The 26,270-nt window shown below is 40.0% G+C and overlaps 2 protein-coding genes across 2 annotated transcripts; both read left to right on the top strand.

Moving 5' to 3' along the window:
• The first annotated feature begins 7,966 nt into the window (after positions 1–7,966).
• On the top strand, positions 7,967–17,813 carry LOC122659605 (beta-glucosidase 11-like). Its single transcript, XM_043854703.1, has 14 exons — positions 7,967–8,030; positions 8,141–8,220; positions 9,455–9,518; positions 9,820–9,875; positions 10,020–10,095; positions 10,212–10,283; positions 10,392–10,479; positions 15,791–16,046; positions 16,129–16,240; positions 16,333–16,536; positions 16,628–16,651; positions 16,746–16,838; positions 17,404–17,494; positions 17,592–17,813. Exons 1-14 carry the CDS (start codon positions 7,967–7,969, stop codon positions 17,791–17,793), a joined length of 1,482 nt encoding a protein of 493 aa, XP_043710638.1. The 3' UTR covers positions 17,794–17,813.
• Positions 17,814–19,825: 2,012 nt separating this feature from the next.
• Positions 19,826–20,272, top strand: LOC122659606. The gene has a single exon (XM_043854704.1). The coding sequence runs from the start codon at positions 19,826–19,828 to the stop codon at positions 20,270–20,272; it is 447 nt and encodes a 148-aa protein (XP_043710639.1).
• Positions 20,273–26,270: the final 5,998 nt, after the last annotated feature.

Below are 26,270 nucleotides of genomic sequence, written 5' to 3' on the forward strand. Positions count from 1 at the left end.
TTCTGTAGGTGGTGTAGCTACCGAGATCAATGCGGTCAATCATGTCTCTCCTAGAAGATGCTTAGCTAACTCTCATTTTGTTCTATTTCTTCGTGTGTTATTTGTGTCATGCGGGAAGGTTTGTGTGATAAGGGTGCTATCTTCTTGTTTGAAATCACAAATGCGTACAACTTTCTTTTGCATGTCGTTAAGCTACAAAAGTCTTGAGTCTGAAATTGACTCTATTCATCTACCATGGTGGCATGCAGCCATGCAGTGGCCCAGTGAGGTCCTACATTGTGGTATTGCAGTACATTTCAGTTGCTGGGATGAATAATAGTTGAGACAATTCTGGGTGCTTTGGGGCATGAAATGTGTTGTTTTCATTGGTTAATTAGAAACATACCATTTCATTTGGAGTAGGTGATCTTGGGCTGTTTTTTACTTCACAGCAAAAGTGGTCACTGATATTAGTTTATTTTAGTGGATTTCTGGGTTGTTCTCTTAAACATCTCGATATATTTATCATGTTATAAAGAAGGTGATATAGGACTAGATTCATATGGGCTACTGGGAAGTGGGCAATGATCTTCTTAAGATCGATCTGTCTTGAAGTGGTCGAGGGAGTATATATTATAGCAATTGCACTTGTGTCATTCGATCAGCTTTGATGTATGGTGTGGAATGTTAGGCTGTTAGGAAACACCATATAGATAAACTAAGCGTAGCGGAGATGAGGAAGTTGACATGGATGTGTGGAAAAGCTAGGATGGATAAAGTGAGGAGTAACTGATGCAGACCTTAGCCTCCTCAAATTGAAGAAGCCACCCTAAGCCTAGGGTTTTAGTAGGAGCCTTAGTTTAGTTTAGTTTATATCAGCTCTATACTTAGTTTTTATTTTGTGTTTTTAATTGAACCGGTCTAAATTGGTTGCACCTAATTGGTTCAATTGGTCTAATTTAAGTGAAGTGATTCTATTGGCTAAGAGGTTCTTATATCCTATTGGCTGGTAGGGAATCTTCTTTTATTTAAGTTGTTTTAAGTTGTCTTAAGTCATTAGGGGTAGATGAGTCTTTTCCTTTTAAGGTTTAAGTTATTTTTAAAGTAGTTCCACCTCTCCACGATTTTAAGTGAGAGATTTGAATTGTAATAGATTTAGGAATAAGGCCTTTGGCCTCTTATTTAATACAAACCGTGGAGAGGCTCCCCCACCAATTATGTTTCAAAAATTCGAGCTTTTTGCTGTTGGCTTTGCTGCTGCTGCTTCTCTCTTCAGAGACATGTCTTGTGAGTCATATCAAGACTTGTGAGTCATATCAAGGGTGAGGGCTGGTGGATTCCGGCGACTCCTTGCATCTTGTAGATCGGGAGGTCCTTTTTTTTTGCTATCAAGCTACATCAAGTTGCTGTTGCCTTTGAAGGAGATCAAACCAGTGAGTTATTTTTAATTCCTTGCAAGTTATCCTTCTCTTCTTCTTCCCCCCCATCTATCCTAATCGATCCCCCAAAACCCTAGCTTTTCTAAATACATTCCAGCATTCATCCTTCACCCATATATACCCAAAATCAGAACATAACCTCTCCATACCAGTACCTCCACTCGACCTGAACCCTAAGCCTCCATTCTCATATAAAACCCTAAAATCCCCTCATCCCCCATAAACCTAAACACCCTAAATTCTGTAAAACCCTAGTCAGCCACCAGAAAACCTTTATATTACAGTCGAACATTCCCCCTCCCTGTTTAGAAAATTTGACCTCAGCCCCTGCCCTTAGATCCCACTCAAAACCCTAAATCCAACCTATTTTCTAAAACCTAAAACCCAAAACCCTAACCCTAAGATTTCAGAATTTTAATTTTTTGTTTAAACCTATTTAAAACCTATACCATTAGCTTCCTTTAGACCTGCCCATCATTATCATATATCACATTCACTCATTCCTCTTACCTAACCCTAATTTTGAGTCAAATCAGCCTACTTTGCCCAATCGGCTGATCAATTTCAGAACCATTGTACACCTGGCCTCTAGTAGGACTGCCTCCTATCTAGAGCAGAGTTGAGTTGGAGTAGCTCCGATACATAATTAGCTTCGAGAAAGTCATTTGAGGTGGCATGGCCATGTTCAACTGAGACCTTGGGGTGCCAATTCAGAGGAGTGATTTGATTTAGATGGAAGGCACCAAAAGAGCTAAAGGATAGGCCTAGCATAACTCTAGGAGAAGTGGTGAGGAAAGACATGCATAGCTTAGACATCGTATCATGTATGACTTCAAATAGATTTGATTGGATAGCAACGATTGTTGTAGCCGACCCCATTTCGTTGGGATTAGGCTATGTTGTTGTTGTATAAGATGGGAAAATCTTCCCTTAGTCTTTCTATTATGTCAATATTAAATTATTTGTGGTTGTTACTTTAGCATGTTTATCATGTCATAAGATTGGAAATTCTTCTCTTAGTCTTTCTATCATGCCAGTCTTAAATTAGTTGTACTTGTTACTTTAGGAGGTTTATATCTTTTCATAAGATGGGGAATTCTTCCCTCAAGTCCTTCTATCGTGTCACTATTAAATTACTTGTACTTGTTGCTTTAGCAGGTTTATATCATGTCATAAGATGGGAAATTCTTCCCTTAAGTCTTTTCTATCGTGTCAGTATGAAATTACTTGTACTAGTTAGCAGGTTTATATCATGTCATAAGATGGGAAATTCTTCTCTTAGTCTGTGTCATGTCAATATTAAATTATTAGTGCTTGTTACTTTAGCATGTTGATAGAGATTATGGTAGAAGATGATGGCTTGAAGAAGTAGAAATGGAATCATATAAACTATAAACCAGAATCTCAATAGACAATTCTATTCTTGTCACTATGTTTCTTGGTGGGGAACCTTCTGCAATTACTTTTACACATAATAAGGTTCCTTTTTTCCTTCTTGATGAAATTTTAAGGTAATAGGTTGAGACCAACTCTCTGATAGTCACTTAAAATATCGCCATCTTGGCTATCAAAGAATTGTCATGTGAATTGTTGTAGGGTATTATTGAGTTGTGACTCAATGTAGATCTTGTAATTTCTTGGCCACTGCAGTTCAAATTCGTTGTTACTTAGACTTACCTGGTGCTATTTAAAACCTGGACCCTTCGTAATATCAGCAATACTCTGTTTTAATCTCTCACCTTTAGTCGTAAAATACCATACCTGAGCTATATCCTTGCTGTGTCCAGGTGACTGGCTATTTCATGAGATTTTCCAGAAAATTTCAACCTTTGCACTCATTTATGGGCCTAGTCTGTTTTGAATTGGTTTCATGCAAATCCTGCAACTAAACTGTTTCTGGGAACATGTTAATATTCTTGTGGGAGACAATTAGGTTAGTCTCTGTTGTAGGTGTTGCTCATCAACAAGCCCTTTATTCTGCTCCAGTGGGATTTTTATAAAACTACAGAAGCATGGTGAGATACTGATCTTTTGCATAAAAAAGAGTAGGGAAGTGGTTATAGTCATGTGATGAACCATCTGTCACAATAGTTTTAGCCTTTTTGAGTATTTGGATTGCTATTTGTATGGAGAAACACTACTTGAAAAAAATACTGTAGCAGTTCCATGAAACCAACCTTTCTCTGAATACAGAATAGTACTTGAAGATTTGTTGAGACATTGCCCACCTAAGAAAGCTCTGCCGGGGTTCCCAGTGACACAGGTTTCAATATCATTATATCATCTGGCAAAAACTGAATAGAATCCCTAGCTCCAAATCAATCAAACAGCTTCAGCTTCACATTGAGGTGGTTTTTGCGCCGAGGGGAGGGGTTCGAACTTGGAAGGGAGGGATGTGAGAGGAGGGAGAGAAGAAGACCACTATTGCATGGGTTAAAGCTCAAGAAACTACCATGCACTTCCAAATTCAATGCATGGGATGATTTTAATATCTTCCACGGATTTTCTTTGCTCCATATCTCTCACCAGATAGTTGCCAACATAACTACTAACATCCTAAGGCTCTATATGTTTGGAAACCCCACAAAAAAAAAAAACACCAAAGGAAGGAGAATGCTACCTGGTTGCATGCAACGTGTGAAATGATCGCCACACCCCAAGGAAAGGTGGAAATTCCGGCATCTAGACATAGGACCTTGCGAAATGATCGCCACACCCCAAGGAAGGTTGAAATTCCTTGGGGCACGACAATCATTTTGTACGGCCCTGTGTCTGGCCGCAGGGGCCACGCACCCACACGACAATGTAGCGTTCTTTCTCCCTAGAACAAAAGTCATGGTAACATATGATTTATGGGTAAAAGAATGTTGCTTGGTCACGTGGTTTGTATTTATTATCATGTTCCCTATAAATTAGGGGAAAATGTTCTCTGTGGGGGATGTAGGCCGTGCCGTTGGGGGGGGGGGATGACCACTCTGCCCCCCATGAAAGGCGGATATTCTAACCCTTGAGATGCCGGCATGTGTGTTCTCATTGGCTGCCACGTGCGCATGGCCCCTGTACTCCCCCATAGAGAACCCTCTCCCATTAAAAAAACCCTTACACGTTGATACCCATGTGTGTGCTCTCGTTGGCCCCTACGTTGATGCAGGGGTTACACGACCAAGCATCAATCTTTTGCAGTTTTGCCCATGATTTATTTCTCTCTCCTTAAATTCATTTTTTTTTTTTTTGAATTTTTTCTTTCACCAAAGGTTATGTGCATGGTAACAACAGTTGCCTAGCGCAGGTGATGAGCTGTGGTGAGTTTCATGCCCATGCTCATAAGGAGATCCCGAGTTCGAGTCTCTTGGCTGTTACCTTCCCCCCTCCCCCCATTTGAGGAATTGTGTATAATTGGGCTGTGGTGCATGAATCTCCTCTCCTTTTTATTTTCTCGGCTTCCAAACATAGCCAAACAGTGAAATACTATCTTGTGAGTTGAGACTTGAACTCATCACTTCATCCAGTCGTTGTTTTAGCATGTGCGTGTCATATTTGGTTCGGTAGAAGTTGTTGATTCCATAAGCGCCGTCCCACGTACCTTCAAGTTTTCTATTAATTTTCCCGAAAACACATTATTTCTTAGGCACAATGAGCCTTTTTTCCCTTGGGAAATGCATTTATGCAATTACGCCATGAGAAATGCGACGATGGAATCAAGATGGCTTGGGAACGTGGTCAAGTGCCTAGAGCACTTGGTAGCTAGTGGTGCGTAAAAGCCCATTGCTATCGGGAGGTCTTGAGTTCAAGTCTCCTGGTTCACAACCTACATCCCTCCCTATCTATCCAAAAAAAAAAAAAAAAAAAGATGGCTTGGGAACCCTCATGCAAGTAGTAGGTGTGGGAAAATTATCCTCTTCAATTTCTTAAAGTGTGGTAGTGCGGTAATGTTAGGTGGAGATGTTGATACCTGGCAGTTGCTACATCCAACAATCCAAGCTCACTTTACGAATTGGAGAGTATAATGTATGTGTCAACCGGAAAGGAAATCTCTCTAGTGCGAGCACTTTTCCTTGCAGGAAATGCCAATATTTGCAGGCGATGTGTATATCCGTCCCCTTAATCAAATTATAGTATTCTTGTTTGATTTAATAGAAGTTTATTTTTGAATAATAACCAATTATTATTATTAAAAGAACGCTGCCTAGATGTGTGGCTATTGCACCTAGATACATGAGTTTGCTCTCTATGAAATAAAAAATTCATTTATGTTGATAACCCTATGTACACTCCCATTGGTCCTTGTATTGGTGCAAGGACCACACGACTAGGTGGCGATCTCTTGCTCTTATTATTATCTGCTCGAGTAGGGTACAATAGATCTTTTCACATTGTTTTTTTCTCTGTAAAATAATTAATATAATAATAAAGGGAGAAAGAACGTTATCTAGTTGTGTGTGACAAATGCCTTTGCGCCTAGACACAAGACTGCATAAAGTGACCACCGTGCCCCCAAGGAAAGGCGAAAATCCTTGAGGGTGTGATAGTCATTTAGCACGGTTCGGTGCCTGGGTGTAGGACTGTAGGGGTCGTGTCCCGTGAGAATATGCAATGTACACCTTAGACTCAAAGAGCCTTTTCCTTGTAGGGGAAAAAGAACTCTGTGGATGAGTGCTGGCCTATGCCAGCACTGCATAAGTTTATCTCTCTCCTTCCCAAATATAAGACACTTTTATCTCCTCTTTTGAAGAGAGAGATAGACACATGGAAATACTGATGTAGGCCACACACCCAAACAAAAAAATAATTGCTTCGAAACTTGAGCACGCCATGCACACACAAGTGACACAACCCATTGCGACAAGAATCCATGGGGACCAATTATTTTTATAGAAGAGACCGAATAACGAGTCAAGAGGCAAAATGAAATCTGTTTTGTCTCAATCAAATAGGCTGGGGTTGTTAGGCAAGACCGCAAGATTGCAAGAATTAGATAGGAAAAAGAAAATTTTAATAAATCAAAAAGGCAAGAGATGGCTGGCTGGTAGGGCATCGTTTCAGCGTGGGGTCAATGAGAGCACAAGTTGGGGGGATCTACTTGAACAAAATTTTTTATTTCATTAGAGTTAAACAGTAAATTTAAGCAATCCTGTGTCTTTGTCCGGCATAAGAACCATTTAACCACAAAAATCATATATCATCATACTTTTGAAACTCCCACTAACAAAAAAAAAAAAATAAATAAAAAAAAGGAGAAATTTTCATTAGGGAAAAAGTTCTCTGAACCTAACACCCGGGGCAAGTACGCTATCATCTTTTTGTCCATCTTTTTCCTCCTCACATGAAACTGTTCTCAAATAAATGATACTGTTTTGGTTGTGCGTCATTGGTTCGCTCCCTTATCCTGTTTGCTTAGAGAACCTTATCCCATTTATTATTAAAATTTTAAAAAAATTATACTATCACCCCTTAAGATTTGTATTAAATACAATATGACTCCTTGTATTTTTAAAATATACACTTTAACCCCCTTAAATGGATGATATTAAATATAAAATTTAAATGACAATTTTACCCTTCAATTAAAATAACCTTTTGCTAATTTTTTATTTTTCTAACATAAAAAAATGGAACCCACCACTCTTTCTTCCTCTTCTTTCTTCTTCGTCTTCAACCACCGCCCTGTTATCTACCCACAAAAAAAAAAAAAAAAAAAAAAAAAAAACCACCGCCCCACCATCGCTTCAACCAGTGCCCCATCACCACGGCAACCTTCGTTCCTCTTCTTGAAAATGGTTCAGAGGCTCACTCCAAGTACTTGCGATTGACAATTTCAATCAATCTCTGCGTGCACTAGAAGAGAAAGGATGGTGCTTTGCAGACTTGCCCGGCTAGGGTTTTCCTGGGTGTAGCTGAATTTGAAGAAAGTTTAGCTTACAAGCAAGTGCTCTGTTTATTTTAGTGGAAACGGGTCCTACCATTCAGCCAAGTATGAAGCAAAGACGAGTGAGCCTGAGGCAGATATCAAGACATAGATATCTTGTATGGCTTCAGAAAGGGGGGAAATTGCAAAATTGGGGAGAGAATGGGTCAATCTCTATAATAGATAACGAGAAGAGTGTTTTCCTCATTTAATTTGAGCTTCTCATCTTCTTCTGGGTTCTTAATATGGTTTGCTTTCAAAGATGAATTCTACCCAAATCTTGGAAAACCCCATTTTATCTCTGATGTCCAAAAAGCTAAAAAGCTACTTCACATTAAAAGCAAGTAATACATCTGAAAATTAAGGATGAAAATGAAACTGGGAAGAAAGGAAGATTAATGGAGAACATTATTGGAAGAATAGTTACTTTTGCTTGCTTCTTGTAACCCTCTTTCCTATGGGAGTTGCAGTAATTAATTGGTAGATTTCATACTGCTTTTGTAGAAGTGTCTTTAATTAATTCCAGTGACTTATGATCGTCTCTTTGTAACTATTCTCTCTGAGAAAGTGGTTATGAAGCCCTTATAAAGTTGAGCTTTAGAAGGTAGTAGAACATGTCAGCAGTCTCAGTCACCCCATTAATATGCAAGCCCATCTTGGAGCAGACATAGGAGTCTCTAACACAGGAGCTGATCTTGGACCAGTAGGTGTTTTGCACAACCCGGTCTTTGAGCCAATCGGAGTAGTCAAGAGGTAGTAGTCGAGGTAGGAGCGTTGCGAAACGGATCTGTCGGAGCCTTTATCAATTACGCTGTAGGCAAAGATGATGAAACTGATGAGGGCGGCAATGATGAAGAACATGGTGAAGAGTTAAAACCAGAGAAGTACGATGTTGCGGTAGCAAGCTCCAGTGAAACCAGCGAGTGACACAACCATGATGAAGACGTCAATGATGATGAGAGGCCACTGCAAGAACCTTAAATAGTCGGTGATGTTGGCTTTGCTGTTCAGCCATATCCCTCCCGTCGGTGATGGGTTTGAAGATGGCCCAAGGAAGAGGGTGTGAAGTTTGGGCTGCCCCATGGGCAAAATGGTAAGCTCACATCCCATTAAGAGTATATTTGTCATTTTAAGGCATCAATGATCAATATGTCTGCAACTAACGGTAACGGAGTGGGGTTGAGTGTAACAAATATCCTAAACTCAGGGGGTTAAGATGTATATTTTGAAAATATAGGGGGTTGTATTGTATTTAATACAAATTTCAGGAGATGACAGTGTAATTTTCCCTTAAAATTTTGATCCTCGCACTGCGCCTAGTGCACCTATGTGGCACATTAGCTGGGGACCATGATCCTCTGTAGTACCGGTGGGGTGGCAGTGTACATCCGATGGCACAGCAGAGGCCAGGTGGCACACATGGCCTCTGCTTTGCTGCCGGATGTGCACCGCCGCCCCGCCGGTACTGCAGAGGATTTTAATTACATCTGGCGGTGCACAACATTTGAGAGGATAAAAATCCATAACTGTCCTTGTGCATGTGGTGTACCGTTCGGGTTCGGGTTCGAGTTCGGTGTCGGCCGAAATTTCCACCAGCGATTATAGCAGAGATGACTTCCCACGCCCACCTCACTTTGTTTTCGGCGCCGGAACTTCCGCTTATCAGGTCTCGTCATCTTCTTCTTCTTCATCTGCTTATCCTTGGGGAAAGAAAAGTTTTCCTTCACTATTTGTATTATGTTTGGGTCGCAATTCCCTGGTTCGTTTTCTTTTTTCAATTTCATTTCATCTCTTGTTCATTCCATTTAGTTCTGTAGACCATAAAAATGAATTCCTTGACTAAGTGGAGTGAATGACACACGTACATAGAACAGACTGAAAACAAGGTTAATAAGAAATTTTGGAGAAATTTTTGCATACCATTAATTCTTAAAATTGGAATTGTAATCCAACTTCATTTCTTTGGGGAAAAAATTTCTGAATCCCTTAAAATGATTTTTCCCAAAGAAGATTTCTTATAGATTATGTTATTAAAAGGAATAAGAACAGAACATTTGAAGTTTTGAACGATGAGTGATTGATGAAATGAGTCACTGAAATAGAGATTTTGATATATCATGAAATCTTGAAGGTTGAAGGTGCAGCATTCGAGGATGGAAAGACTCCTAGCATTTGGGATACCTTTGCTCACTCTGGTCAGTTTTCCTTTCCTAATTACCTAATACTAAATCATTCCTGTGAATCAAAATGGTTTTTTTTTTTTGGTAGAATCAAAATGTTTTTAAGTACCCGTACCAGAGACTGAACCCAACAGTATTGCCCATCCCAAGATGGATCGGCTGATCCTACAGAGGACATCAATGGAATTGGATCATCAAATCCCAAGATGGATCAGGTGTAATCCAATCCCATGTTTTTTTTGGGGGTTTTCTGATCAATAAAATAAATGGAGTTACATGAATACACTAATACTCTCTGTCTGTTCAATAATTTCAGGAAGATTCGGTGAGAACAATGGGGACATAGCCTGTGATGGGTGTCACAAATATAAGGTGTATTCAGCTTCTTAATCCTGCATTTCTATTCAATTCCTACTTAAAAGGGCACAGATTTTGCTTCACTGCAAAATTGAGTTGATTTGGTTAGTTTTGCTGCATTGTGTATTCAAGGTGCTTTTGTTTCTTTGTCTCTCCTAGGAAGATGTCCAACTCATGATGGATACAGGCTTAGGAGCCTTTCGATTTTCCATCTCATGCTCTAGGGTTATACCGAGTATGAAACTCTACATAAACAACACATTATCAGAGTGTTACAATCCAAAAAAATGAGATCAATTAATTTTTCAATCTTACTGTGACATTTAATCATCGATCTTGCTAATTTATCAGATGGAAGAGGACCTGTTAATCCGAAGGGAGTACACTACTATAACAGCCTAATCAATGAACTGCTTAGCCATGGTAAGAAAGTGTGTTCATAAGAGGAAATACAAGATATTATTCTCATGTTTGACTCTGTTTAATTATATGAAAATTGCTTATTTTTCTTCTATTTTGTTGATGGAATAGGAATTCAGCCATATGTTACGCTATTCCATTATGATGTCCCTCAGGCACTTGAAGATGAGTATGGAGGATGGCTTAGCCAAAAAATTGTCTATATCTCTCACCCACTCTTGTTTCTCCAATTTATATCCTACATTTTGCTCGACACCTTAAGAAATAGGGATACTGTTAATGAGTACTCCAAGTACTGATTCCACTGCATTGAGTACACCCATTGGGCATCTTGTATGAGTTGAAATGCAAAACCTTCCTGTGCAATGTGTCGAAAGTACTTAAATTAATGCTTGTATGAGTGAATTAGATACTTTTTGTAGTGCCTGTAGGTCATTTGCTGATGTTACTCTGAGATATAAAATTGAGGGTGATTTACACTTGGGTTACTTAGCATTTTGTGAAACTGCGACTGGGGTACCTCACGGGTGATTTATTATGTTTGATGTATCTCATGTTTCATAAATATTATTTTTGGGGTACCTCATGTTTCATAAATGTTTTGTTTGGGATACCTTTCGTTTTCATCTTTTCAATTTTATCTATAGATATTTTGTTTGGTTTTTTCCTCTTCTCCGGCTGATGTGCCGCAACACCCACCCACAGAGGGTGGCAGCCGGCCATCGGAGGAGATTATAGGGAGGCCCGGAGGTGCTCTGCTCCTTGGAGGCGGCTGGCAAAAGACCACATCCATTCCATTGGAGGAGGTGTGATGCAGATTCATCACCAAATAGGGCTTGTTTCATTAGAAATAAGTCTAGCGTTGGGTTACATACATGTTGGGCCTTTGATCCCATGGGTTTCTAATGTAATAGACCACTTTTCTGGGCCTAAAATAGGGGTACATAGGTTGCATACGGGATTAGCCCAATATTTAGTTTTTATTGTGTGTTTTTAATTGAGCCGGTTTAAATTGGTGGCATCCAATTGGTTCAATTGGTCTAATTTAAGTGAAGTGATCCTATTGGCTAAGAGGTTCTTATATCCTATTGGCTACTAGGGAATCTTCTTTATTTTAAGTAGTTTAAGTTGTTTTAAGTCATTAGGACTCTATTTTGAGTCTATTTGAGTTTCCTAGTCAGTTTAAGTTGCCTAATAGATTAGGGATAAGGTTAGGCCATTCCTTTTTAGTGTCTAAGTCTATTTTTGAGTCTTCTATATAAGTTTGTAAGGGAGGCCAGCATTGTATACGAATTTGATTAATAAAAATTAGCTTTATGCTTGCTGCCTTAGCTCCATCGGGAGTGTGCCTTGTGAGTAATATCAAGGTTGAAGGGATTGGTGGATCTCCAATCGACTCCTTGCATTGTGAAGATCGGGAGGGCTGCTACTTATCTCCTTGCATTGTGAAGATCGGGAGACCCCATTGTTCATCTTCAAAGTTGTTGCCATTGAAGACCTGTAACAAGTAAGAAATTCTGCAACTATTCTTCTTCCTTCTAAAAGGTCACATACAAGGTGATTTTCGTGAGAATTCTGCCCAGCCAAATCTAACCATTAGAATCTGCTAAAAATTTGATCAAGTCTTTCTCAAACCCTAAGAGAGACTCGATTCAAATTTCAGCACCATCCACCCAGCCGATTGTCTGAAATTACAGTTTTACCCCTCTCTCCTACTTCTACTAGGAAACCTCCATAACTCCAAATCTGTCCATCAATTTCAAACCAAACTTTCAGCATACATCCCTTACATCATTGTTGACACTCGATCCAAGTTTCAGCCCCAAACTCCCACTTTATCCCCTCCATTCCTTCACTCCATTAAAACCCAAAACCTGCAACACAATTCTGTCCAGAACTGCAGAATTTTAAAACCTTCCCAAATCCTATTATTTTTATACCATATTGACCCCCTAGACCTGCCCATTAATACCCTATAAACCCCTTTCCCAATATCCAACCCTAACCCTAGGAATTGACCTAAATCCTAGTGCTGTCCATTCGAACCAGCAGCCCCTTTTTTTTATTTGATCCTGTTGTTTGGCTCCTAGTAGGTCTCCTACCTATCTAGGACTACATTAAGTGGTATCAAAGCCATGGATGAGCATGGCCAGCCCATTACCTCTGTGTCCATCGACTCTTTGAACAAAATTCTGGAGAAGCTTCAGCAGTTTCATGCTGGTCAAAGGGCTATAAGTGAAACATTGCAGCGAATTGAGCAACACCAAACTACTCCAGTAAGGAACAACAACATTCCCCTAGAAAAGGACAAATATCAAGTCAATTCGGTAGCACAAAGAACCCCAAGGACAGATCAATACAGAGAAGACAGAGATTACAGGGATCGACGTAGGCATGACAGAGATCATAGTGAAGATAGGAACAGAGGATACAAAGATTACAGGAGACGCCATAGACCTCCAGAGGCGTATGAGTTGAGAGACTATGATGGCAGACCAGATCCACAGGTATTCTATGATTGGTTAGCTGCTTTAGATGATTATTTTAATTGGTATGATTTGCCTGAGCATAGGAAAATGAGACTAGCACATACCAAGCTAGTGGGACCAACACATAATTGGTGGAGAACCCAGATGGATTATTCTGACTACCGTGGTAGAGAACCTGTTACATGGGCAGAGATGAAAGAAGATCTGAGTAAGAAATATTTCCCACGGACGTTCAGAGCTCTACAACAAGGTAACTTAAATTCCCATCGACAACATCACCACCAAAAAGCCTTCAAATCTGAAGACAACTTGAAGCCTCCATCAATGAGATTCCGTTTGCAAGTTGCAGAGTGTTGGAAATCTGACATCACCAGTGTTAAATCAGCGGCTGAATACAAATGTACATTGCCAACGGAAATTGAGAGAGCACAAGTTGAAGACAAAGCTGAAGTGATCACAGTGAATTGTGATGAAAAGAAAGAGACAATGCCTGGAGCTTCAAAGATGGAAAGTCAACATGCGGAAGATTCTACTGAAGAGGTCTACCTTGAAGAAGTCAAAGTAGACAAAGCTGAAACAGCAGAAGATGAAGAGGTGGTTGAGAATATTCCACAGGAGATCAATGATATTCAAGATGTTGTTCTTGAAGAGGTGGAGCTTGTATCTCAAGTATTAGATGAGAAGGTTGCTAACACTAAAGACTCTATGGATAGGGCATTCACAGTTGGTGCTGATTCAGAGGTAGAGCACATAGAGTTTGTTATGCCACCATGGTTCTTCGAAGAGAAAGCTCCACGCCTTGAAGACTATATTCTTAATGTTCCTGCTTTATCGGAATTCTGTTTGGGGATGGTCAAAGCTGCTGATCACATGTTGATTCCCCCTCATCATTACAAAATTCGAGGACGAATTTTTTCAAGTTGGGGAGAGTTGATGCAGATTCATCACCAAATAGGGCTTGTTTCATTAGAAATAAGTCTAGCGTTGGGTTACATACATGTTGGGCCTTTGATCCCATGGGTTTCTAATGTAATAGGCCACTTTTCTGGGCCTAAAATAGGGGTACATAGGTTGCATACGGGATTAGCCCAATACTTAGTTTTTATTGTGTGTTTTTAATTGAGCCGGTTTAAATTGGTTGCATCCAATTGGTTCAATTGGTCTAATTTAAGTGAAGTGATCCTATTGGCTAAGAGGTTCTTATATCCTATTGGCTACTAGGGAATCTTCTTTATTTTAAGTAGTTTAAGTTGTTTTAAGTCATTAGGACTCTATTTTGAGTCTATTTGAGTTTCCTAGTCAGTTTAAGTTGCCTAATAGATTAGGGATAAGGTTAGGCCATTCCTTTTTAGTGTCTAAGTCTATTTTTGAGTCTTCTATATAAGTTTGTAAGGGAGGCCAGCATTGTATACGAATTTGATTAATAAAAATTAGCTTTATGCTTGCTGCCTTAGCTCCATCGGGAGTGTGCCTTGTGAGTAATATCAAGGTTGAAGGGATTGGTGGATCTCCAATCGACTCCTTGCATTGTGAAGATCGGGAGGGCTGCTACTTATCTCCTTGCATTGTGAAGATCGGGAGACCCCATTGTTCATCTTCAAAGTTGTTGCCATTGAAGACCTGTAACAAGTAAGAAATTCTGCAACTATTCTTCTTCCTTCTAAAAGGTCACATACAAGGTGATTTTCGTGAGAATTCTGCCCAGCCAAATCTAACCATTAGAATCTGCTAAAAATTTGATCAAGTCTTTCTCAAACCCTAAGAGAGACTCGATTCAAATTTCAGCACCATCCACCCAGCCGATTGTCTGAAATTACAGTTTTACCCCTCTCTCCTACTTCTACTAGGAAACCTCCATAACTCCAAATCTGTCCATCAATTTCAAACCAAACTTTCAGCATACATCCCTTACATCATTGTTGACACTCGATCCAAGTTTCAGCCCCAAACTCCCACTTTATCCCCTCCATTCCTTCACTCCATTAAAACCCAAAACCTGCAACACAATTCTGTCCAGAACTGCAGAATTTTAAAACCTTCCCAAATCCTATTATTTTTATACCATATTGACCCCCTAGACCTGCCCATTAATACCCTATAAACCCCTTTCCCAATATCCAACCCTAACCCTAGGAATTGACCTAAATCCTAGTGCTGTCCATTCGAACCAGCAGCCCCTTTTTTTATTTGATCCTGTTGCTTGGCTCCTAGTAGGTCTCCTACCTATCTAGGACTACATTAAGGTGGTAATGGCAGTGGTGGTATGGGCAAAAGCTGGAAATATGAAATAGGTACCCCAAACATAATATATCAAACATGAGTTATCCAAGGGGTAGGCCAGATTTGGTATGATTTCTATTTCAATTTCAGATTGATTTCATGAAATAGTCAACAAATAGATTTTTGGTCAAGAAATTGAAATTGTATTGGTTGCATAAATTTGAAATATTCCAAGAATAAGAAACCCATTTGGTACTTCAATTTCTGGGAATAAATTCTCTATATTTCTTTGGGAGAGAGTGGTGGTGATGGTGGGGGCAGGGGCAGGGGCAGGGCCGGAAAAGGGGTCGTGTTGGTGGTAATGGTGGAGGGTAGGTGGTGGTGAGACCATGAGGAGAAGAAGAGGGGTAGTGTTTTATTTTTAACATGAAATTACTAATTTTGCCATTAAGTTAACCATGTGCTCATTAAACAGCCAGAGTGAAATCAATTTCAATTTCAATATTGAAACAACTCCTCGGCTATTTCAGAATTTCAATTCCATTTGATTTTTACTTCACTGAAATAAGTTGCAAAAATCAAACCAAACAATTTTCGGAATAGAAATCACCCAATGAAATTGAAATAGAAATCTTAAAATCAGGCCATCATTTCTCTAAACGTTAGGTGCGCAGATTTACCTTAACATTGACTTCTCTGTCTACTATGAAACACGTTGCCTAGCAAAGCAGTGGGTGTGCACTTTGTAACACCAATTTGTTACATTATGATGATGACAATAATATCTCTTTGTGGATGTAGGAAAGATTTCACAGCATATGTAGATGTGTGCTTCAGAGAATTTGGTGATCGAGTATCATATTGGACTACCATGAATGAGGCCAATGCGTTTGTTTTGGGAGGGTGTGATTCAGGTATATTTCCTCCAGGCCGTTGTTCTTCCCCATTTGGTCTCAATTGCACAAGAGGCAGCTTGACAACAGAGCCTTACATCGCCACACATAATATCTTGCTGGCTCATGCATCAGCCACGAGATTGTACAAGGAGAAGTACCAGGTTCCTCCTTAACATATTCATTGTGGTTTCAGTAGCGGCCACTGGTGTAAAGGAACTAAATTAACGTGGATGGGTAATGCAGGCCAAGCAAAATGGATTTGTCGGTCTCAATTTCTTAACCTATGGGATGGTTCCTTTGACAAACTCCACAGAGGATTTGAGAGCTGCTCAAAGGGTCCATGACTTCTTTCATGGTTGGTAAGTTTCTAATTTCCTATAGACAGATATTAAGTGATGTCATATTTTCACTAAAGGTTGTCTAATTGCAGATTTCTTGATCCTTTAGTTTTTGGAGACTATCCTGAATCTATGAAGAAGAATGTTGGCTCAAGGCTCCCTGTTTTCACCCCACACCAATCAAAACTAGTGAAAGGCTCATGTGATTTCTTTGGACTGAACCACTATAGAACAGTGCATATCAAGGATGATCCGGACAGTCTCAAAATGATTGAAAGAGATTTCCTGGAAGACAAGGCTGCAAAGATGTTATGTATGTTGATTTCACGTTGCAATTAACTCTTTGATTCCAATTGGATCTATGGAACTTACTTGACTTACTTGATGTTATCATTTTGCTGCAGCTAAGCAGGGTCCTTCACCAAATGGTTAGGTAATATTACTAAATATGTATTTATATTAGGTTTGCTTTTAGTTTATTTGGAGCCTATCTCTTACTAACCTAAGCTAAAAACGTCTGAGTTCAGTTTTCTATTGATCGTGTTGGTCTGCAAAGTGTGTTAGAGCATCTGAAGCAAGATTATGGCAACCCACCTGTTTTCATTCATGAAAATGGTACATATTTCTTAACCTTCAATCTACATATAGAAATATTTTCTATCTGTCACCTAAGATAGCAGGAAAATGTCATTTATTCACGAATATTCATTGAATGAAGATTGTTAGGTCTCCTTGATTTGGTTCATATTATCTGCACTCTTAAATCACTCTTTTTGGGGTTCTATCTTGCACCTGGTGGCATGCATTGAGGGTGTTTGGGTTTCGTCCATATTGATCCATTATGCTCTAGGTTGGCTCTTGTTGAGCCAGGCAACCAAATTATATGGTTCCTTGGGTATATTGGGTTATCTCCTAGGGTTATAGTAACAGACTCTGAGTATCTCTCTAAGCCAACAATTTGAGCTTTTAGAGGGAGATGGGTCTTTGGGTTTCCTTGATTCAATTAATCTGAATGGTGAGTGCTAAAGCTCCCCCTTAACCCCACCACCACCAAACCCCACCCCACCCCCCACCCCCAAAAAAAAAAAAAAAAAAAAAAAAAAAAAGAAAGAAAATTTGAGCAGTCTCAGTGTGTTGATATGTCTTCATGAGATGTGGCACGATGTTTTTATGTCTCCAGGTCAAATGACATCCCAAAATGCTTCATTGAATAACACATCAAGAGTGGAATATTTAGAAGCTTTCATTGGAGGATTGCTTCAGGCCATGAGGTATGGTATAATTATTTTGTTGGGTAAATGATATTAAGAGTAGAGGAATGTTCCTGGTAATAGATTGTGCTTTTTTTTTTCAAATTTTAAATGACAGAAATGGTTCGGATACTAGAGGGTATTTTGTTTGGTCCTTCATGGATGTATTTGAATTATTTGATGGCTTCAGATCTGCATTTGGCCTGTATTACATAGACTTTGATGATCCGGATTTGAAGAGATACGCTAAGTTCTCTGCACACTGGTACTCCAACTTTCTCAAGGGAAGAAGGATGAATCAGTACCTATGGGATCATTGAAGCACTCTGCAGTCTATCTTGATCCTCAGGATTTAAACCGGATTTTTCGGGAAGATAAAGCTGGCTTACCAATATTTAGACTGTAATGCTGCTTGCGGGTGGTTTTTAGCTCTGAGAGAGTGACTTGTTTCCCTTGGGCAGGGGTAAGGTGGGTTATGTCCCCTTTGTATTTTCAGTGATTATTTATATTAAAAAGAAAAGAGTTGAACTTTGTTGTTCTATTTTCGCTGAAAGATGGGCGTTGGATTGATTCTTTGTACAGGGGATGACTAGGCTTGCTTATTTTTTTTCCTCCATTAGATTGTACTGTTTTTATTTTGAATTAAAAAGGAAAAAAACTTCCACACAACACCATAATGCAATTTTCCTTTCACATGGATTATTTTATTATTTTCTGTGTCTTTTTGTTCAATTATTTGTTTTTTGGACTCTACAATATTGCTCTGATCCACGGGATATGTTCAGATACTTGGTGAGCATATGTGAGGTTGTTTCTGTTAAAAATGAAGATAGCCAAACCTTTTAAACCATCCAATAAGCTATCTTTTGGTTTCCTCCATGGTTCACAGGGACTTAAATCTTAACGCAGCGATCAACTTAAATATTTGGGTTTGCTACCTGTTTTTTGTTTGGGTTGATGTTCTCTGTGCTGCAGCGCACCTTGCGCCCAAACACATGGGCTTGCCATTCAGGGGGTTTGGAATTCCCCATACATTGATAACAATTCCTAGACATGAAAAACTACCCCCAAGGCCTAGAATGCTATTCCCATGACAGAGGAACTACTAACCAGACTTTGAAAACTGTTAATGGAAGGCACTTAATGCTGCCTTGGAATTCAAAAACTCAAATACTAAAAACTAGGAGATACTTTAGTGACTATCAGACTTCTACCTAGAAATATGAAAGGACTCTTAAATAAACCTAGGAAATATGAAAATAAGCTACTAAGCCTAATCCCGTATGCCTTCTTTGTATCCACATTTTTGACCCATTAAAGTGGTCCATTACACAGAAAACATAGCAAACCAAGATCGAATCTGGAAGAGGATTCTGATCTGAATCTGTTTTGAGTGGGTTATGGGTAAGTATGATGGAGGTTGATGGAGTGTGGTTGCAGGAATGGATGATGGAGATGATGAGGATGATGAGGATGATGATAGTTGCAGATGAAGATATATAGGTGGCAGCCTAGAGTCCCACTATTGCCCAATCGTCGAAGTCCCACCGATGTCGCAATCGAATCAGTTCCACCTTGGTCCCACTTGAGTCTCACAAGCAAAAATTCTCAAAGAGAGTAGTTTGTTTTCAATTCATGGTTGCCTTTGAGAGCAGCCAGGACTTGCATTATATAGAGATGGAAATCTTGAATACATCACAATAACATTAAGAAACTCTTAGAATTCCGGCAGGGTGGTCATTTCACCCACCCCCATGTGTCTGGGTGCAGCCTGCACTCCCGGTACAGAGAATATTTGGCCTTTTTGTTTTTTGATAATAAAAAAAAAACTAAATGAGTAAATTATACGTCACCCCCTAGTTTTTTAAAAAACTCAAATCACCCCTTGGTTTAGACCCCAATATGACAAATTAGTCCTTACCATTAGTTTTATGCTGTTAAGTGATGAACTATCCTTGACCAATGTTTAAGATGAAGGAAGGGTAGTATTGTAAATTTAATTCTAATGTTTTAATACAAGGGTAAAATAATCCATTCACACTTATAATTAATAGTAGACTTAACACCTTTACTGTAGAGGAGGTGATTTGAGTTTTTCAAAAATCAGGGGGTGATGTATAATTTATCCAAACTAAATTTATTAACTAAAAGTTTATAATTACATCATGTTCACGGAAACCAGAACAACACTGTTTCCGATTGGTAGTATTAGCAAAACATTGTCAGAGGTTAAAATATTAGAATCAGTCAGTGCTCTGAACAAAATTCCATTGGAATAAATTAGTTACCACATGTGGTCACCCCCACCCAGTGGTTGGGTTGCGCTCAACTGTGACGGTTCTGTTAAGCGGGATGGGGGGGGGGGGGGGTGGTTATGGTGCGATTGCACGTAACCATTTTGGGAAACCATTGTTTGCTGTCGCTGGTGGTGCAAGAGATGTTAGCATTGTGCATATGGAATTGCTGGCCATTAAGACTGCTCTCTTAAAGGCCAGCAGTCTCAATCTATCACGAGTACAGGTACGCTCAGACTCTCTGCTGGCTGTGAAGATGATCGTGGGCACCTACGCTATATCTTGGGAAGTTAGATGGCTGATTGAGGAGATCAGAGTATTGCGAGATTCTTTTGAGAGTTGCTCTTTTGCTCACCAAGTTCGTGAGGCAAATGCATGTGCTGATTATTTAGCAGGGATGGTGGATTCTTGTGTTGATATTTCAATTTCTGTTGGTTGTTTCCCTTCGGCTCTCTCTACTTTGGTGGAGAATGATGAGAGGGGGAAAAAATATATCCGAATGTAATCAGTTTATAACATTATTATAATATAAGCTCCTTTTTTAAAATAAAAAAATTCCATTGGAATAGCAAGAGATATGTATAAGTGTAGGAATAAGAAGCCAAGGCCAAGGTGTTGTATCCCGCGAGGGAAGCAGACGAACCACATACGTGCCTTGCCATGACTCCAAACTTCTTTGACCTTGAAATTCAATTGGGAAGCATGATTGAGACCCTGAGCAATGCATGTCATATTCGCCTCCAAAATCTGTCATGGGTCCAGAAAACCTACGACCACCAAAATTATGCACGTTTCTATAAAAAAAACAATAACTCCGCCCTGATCTTTTTAAGATGGAATCGGAAGATCCTGTGCAAATCAAAACAGAAAAAGTGTAATACAGGTAATTTGGCATTCCAAAAAGGAATAATATCATAGGTATTATGCCGAATATTTACATCACTGGGAATAGAAAGGGTAGGGGGATGGGGATGAATATTTAAGTTTGATTGTCATCGATAACATTTTGGATAACCCAATTTGGATTAGACTTGGCTAATTCATGAACCACCTCGCTCTGAAGACACCATATAAAATAACAAATAATAATAATAAACACACACACACACAAACAAAGAGAAAGATGACACTTAAAAGCGAATGCAAAGTTTTACCAAAAAGGAAGAGTAGAAGAATTCCGTTCTCATTCCCAAGGGTCCCGCAACCCAGATCCGCTTAACCCATTCACATGACAAAAAAATATGCCAGTAAGATTCCACACTGGATCCACAAAAAAAAAAAAAAACACCATGTGAATCAATTGGTATCCATTTCGAGATATTTGCTTTAACCGAAACTCCTGTATTTAAGACACGTCAAAAAAAGACTTTAAACTTAGGATGTATAGGAAGCTTTCAAAGATAACATCACCAAAATGATCTCTCATAGGGCTGCAAGTTTGGCCCTGTCGGCCCGAACCCGCCCTGGCCCTGAGCCCGAACAGGGCCTGGGTTAAGAATTCTGGCCCTGAGGGCGGGTTAGGGCCAGAAAATCCTGGCCCTGAGTCATGGTCGGGTTGGGTCAAGGTTGAGACCTTGGGTCAGGCCGACCCTGATTTTGGCCCTAAAGAAATTTCTTTATACTATTAAAAACTAGAAGCTATTATTAATATAAACAAGTGCTTAGCACACTTGGTAGTTTGTGTTATGTAAAAACTAATTACTACCAAAAGGTCTTGAGTTCAAGTCTCTTCTCTCATATCTTATATAATATATTTTAATTTAATTATTGCAGGGCTTGGGCTGGGCTTGGCCCTTCAGGGTCAGGGTTAGGGTCAAGGTATTTAGGCCCTGAGGCCCCTATGTAAAATGTAAGAGAAGAGTCTTGAACCCAAGACCTTTTGGTAGTAATAAGTTTTAACACAACACAAACTGCCAAGTGTGCTAAGCACTTGTTTATATGAATAATACCTTCTAGTTTTTAATAATATAAAGAAATTTCTTCAGGGTCAAAATCAGGGTCGGGCTGACCCGAGGTCTCAACCCTGACCCGACCCGACCCTGACTTAGGGTCAGGATTTTCTGGCCCTAACCTGCCCTCAGAGCCAGAAATCTTAGCCCAGGCCTTGTTCTGGCTCAGGGTGGGTGCGGGCCGACAGGGCCAAACTTGCAGCCCTAGTTGCAGCCCTACTCTCTTATGAGAATAGAAGAGAATCTAGGTGGATGTAAAAATTTCCCGCAAACTTAGTAGAAAATCTTCCATCTTTTGCTAAAATGCACCACCATTTGTCATTACCACTAGAGATAAGAATAGTAATAATTGAATAAACCAAAATGGTAGGCAATATCATATCGTATTGATTGTATTACTTTATTAGTACCATGGATTTTGTTATGAATATCGTATAGACTGATACATATTGGTATCGGGCCTATTGGCGATGATTGATACCGATACATATCGATTGATACGGTCAAAAAATGGGGTTTTTTTTTTTTTTTTTTTCCGGTCAAAAATTTATTTCTAGTACTAGAATCAACCCTAAACAGCCAATCCATATTACTATCGGCAACGATCAATACAACTGTTCAAGATATTGGTATCGTATTGGTCGATTCATATCGATAATGTTGGTACTTAATACAGATACCTGACCGATATGATATGTTGTATTTGTCTATATTAAGGGCAAAATAGTCTAAAAAATGTCATGTATGAAAAATGATTTTTTTCCTTCAAAAAAGACCAATTTACACCCCTTCTGGGCCTCATTCATAGATTCGGTATTTATTTTCTTGTCTTTAACCATCGAGCTATGACATATCAACTCAATGTATCAACGATACTCCATAACATGTTGGATCTTCCTAGAAAATCTGCACTTGCACTGATCATAGCTGTCATCATTCTATCTGAAGCTCCAACAGAAATAGATTTCAAATCCCAGATTTCTGCACAATGTATACTAGGACTAGCGGTTTCAATTCCAGCGGTTCTTAACTAGTCTATCAGTTTTGTTACAATTGAGAGAACATAAATACATAATCAAATCGACCCAAACCAATTAAACCAATTGATTTAAAAAACTAGATCTAGGACCGAACCAATAAGTTAAAATGGGTGGATCGATTCGATCCAGTTCCCACTTAATTTTTTTTGTTGTCTGCCCATAAGACACACAATGTACGAAAAGTTCTAACCCTACATGACTAATCTGTCAACCCTGACACCTGACATTAATGTAGAGAGAGGGACCCTTGTCGCGCTGCAGAGGATTCAAATCTGGGATCCGGATCCTCTCAAGGGAGCCCCAGTGCCCAGGGAGTGCCACGAGCATCTAAGGGTTGGGCTGTGCTGCACATATATCGATGCACACACACACACACACACACACACACACACACACACACACACAGAGAGAGAGAGAGAGAGAGAGAGAGAGAGAGAGAGAGAGAGAGAGAGAGAGAGAGAGAGAGAGAGAGGTGGTTGTTTGGATCTGGATCCTCTACTTCTGAGCTGCCTTTATTGCCGTGTGCCCTAGACACAGCAAGGCAGTCTTTATCGCCTTACCCCTGATCGGGCAAGGTACTCGAACAAGGGTAGGGCAGTCTTTTTGCCGCCTTGCTGTGTTTAGGGCACGCACGGGACAGCTCGGCAGTAGAGGACGTGAGATGGGCGGATGAGGATTGTGACATTCTTTTATCTATGACGATTGACGAATGATGATGATAATGCTCGATGAGACATTGAAGGTTGAAGGTGCAGCATTCGAAGATGGAAAAGCTCCCAGCGTCTGTCTGGCATACTTTCGTTCACTCTGGCCAGTCCTACTTTTTTCTGTAAAAAATATCATCCCCCTCCCCTTTAAGTATCCATAGTATCAACCCAGTACCCAAGTTTTGAAAAATGATAATGTCCTCCCTTACTTTTGAAAGATTGTATCAACCGTACTCTAACAGTTAAAAAAGACCATTGGGTGATGACATGGCATTTACAATTTTTCTAAAACCCCATAATACCCTTAAACCCCTTTTACCCCACTCACCCATAATTATTTTTATTTCTCAAAACATAAAATCTAGCGGGACCCAACCCCATCTTCTTCTTCTTCTTCCTCAGCAAACCCCACTGGCCTCCAGCGCCCCCCACCCTCCTACCAAGAGCATGTTGGCTAAACAACGGTCCAGGGATCAAACCTTGGTTCCCTAGGGAGACCAAGATATTTATCTTTAGGGTTTTGCACGCCCTGGGTTAGCCCATGGTGTCCCATGGGTGCCCCATTTTAATTTTAGGGTTTCCCATGGTCGCCCATGGGAACCCTGGTGCATCCCTATTAGGGTTTCTCCTTCCCTATTGCATTCCATAAAATTAATTATCACAATAGGGACGGAGAAACTCGTCTCTAGTCCATCACATGGCAAGAGGGATCCATCCCATACTCGAATTCGCAGCGGAAAATAATCGATTCGAGTTTCTTTTGCATCCCATAAATATTAATAATCAATGAACAGAAGGAATTAATAAAGAACGCTAACCTGGTGAGCCTCAAGTGTTGCTCCTCCAATAGACAGTGGTTCTTCCTCCAATGAGCGCTCAAGCAAACAGTCCGAACCTCCAATGGTGCTACCAAGGTTCTACACGCCAATCCCGGATGCCCTCAAACTCCTCAGCACAGATCTAGGGTTTCACAAACCCTAACTCTCAAACACAGGTGAGAGAAGCAAGAAGAAGAAGAGAGATCACAAGAGGGAGAGAGAGAAACCAAAAACGTAGGAGAGAGAGTGTCTGCTCCAAAAACGTGGAGAGCTTCTCTTCTGCGTATTTTTGGTCCCCTTTTTATAATAATAGGGTTTAATTAAATCCTAGATAGATTTAATAGAGCCCTAGTGAGAGTCTGACTCTCTCTCTCTTAGTCTGGCAGTTCTGTTTAAACTCAAAGTGCTACACAGGTGAAGAAGCAGAATCTAATAGGGAAAGTATTAATTAGATTCTTTATTTAATTATTAATGGATAATTACAATTAGCACCAAATCCATTAATTAAATAAAGAGCCAATTAAATTAGCAAATTCCAAATAACTCCCTATATGATAACAATTTATCATATACAACCCCCCCACTAATCAACACCATCATTATGGAATCTAGGGCATGTACACATGTACTGCCAAACCCCAATCCATAGTACATGTCCATATAAGAGCGTCTGTGCATCCAATCGGGTCCCGCAAAACTCGATAAAACACTTTATTTGAAATAACTATAAATAATGTATCATTTTATGTAAAATAAATTTTGCAAAACCATTTCCAAAAGCGATGCTGGATCATTACGATCCGACCATGCACGAGCAGTCTCTATCTTGGTGTTCCCCAATCGGGCAGTGGTGACCGTGTTGGATAACTCCTTCACTCACAAAGTGTTCACGCATTCCCAGAACACCGGCTTTGACTCGCTTGAGTCTCAGTCATTGATGAACCAAAGAATGCGATCACATTTTGCAGTGACAGGGTTCCCTCAGGTACAGGGTGTCGGTGACACATGTCTATCCCTTCCTACATCTGGCAGTAATACATGAGGGAATCGACAAAGTAGATTCTTCGCCAATGCACACATCAAACATGTGAGCACTCACATTCGTACCCTGACATCACATGTCTAGGCATACTCAATGCAACGACCATATGATAAGGGTGCCCAACCCAAACCCTAGTCGTGACTACCATTTTAAGTATAACTTACGGACACATAATGCTCAAAAAGTTTATATCGCATGTGACAATATTAAACTAAAATGTATAAATGTTCAATACAAAGGTGAACCAGGTTGAACCGGATCGAACCGGGTTTGATGGACACACACTTGTCCAACAATCTCCCACTTGTACATCAAAGCCAATTCCCCATACATTTTAAACCCATGCCCTCCATGTGTTTCTCAAACACTCCGGTGACAAACCCTTTGTCATGGCATCGGACACATTTTCGATTGTGTCCACTTTGGAGATACTCACGTCACTCTGCTTGGATAATCTCTCTCGATGAGGTGATACTTTCCTTGCACGTGCTTGTTCCTCCGATGAGCCCTAGGCTCCTTAGCTTGTGCAATGGCCCCTCTGTTGTCACATAACAGGGGAATAGGGCCCTTGACAAGATCAGGGACTACTCCAGAAATGTTAGGAACTTCCTAACCCAAACACCTTATTAGCTGCATCACATGATGCAAGGTGTTCATAAAAATAGGGATCGGCTATAGATTTCTATTTTGTACTCCTCTATACAATGGCACCTCCACTCATTAAACTCATAATGACTCATAATACCTACTGCATAGCAGATGTCCGGCCTCGTGCGCAATATAGCGTACATTAGACTTCCTACTGCTGAGGCATAGGGAATCCTCTTCATCTCTTCAATGTCCGTCTGAGACTGAGGACATCATGATCTGGAAGGACTGACTCCATGTCTGAAGGGAACACTTCCCCTCTTGGAGTTCTCCATACTAAATCTGGCCAAGACTTTGTC

The sequence above is a fragment of the Telopea speciosissima genome, chromosome 4, assembly GCF_018873765.1.
Source record: "Telopea speciosissima isolate NSW1024214 ecotype Mountain lineage chromosome 4, Tspe_v1, whole genome shotgun sequence".
In the NCBI taxonomy this organism is placed as follows: domain Eukaryota; kingdom Viridiplantae; phylum Streptophyta; class Magnoliopsida; order Proteales; family Proteaceae; genus Telopea; species Telopea speciosissima.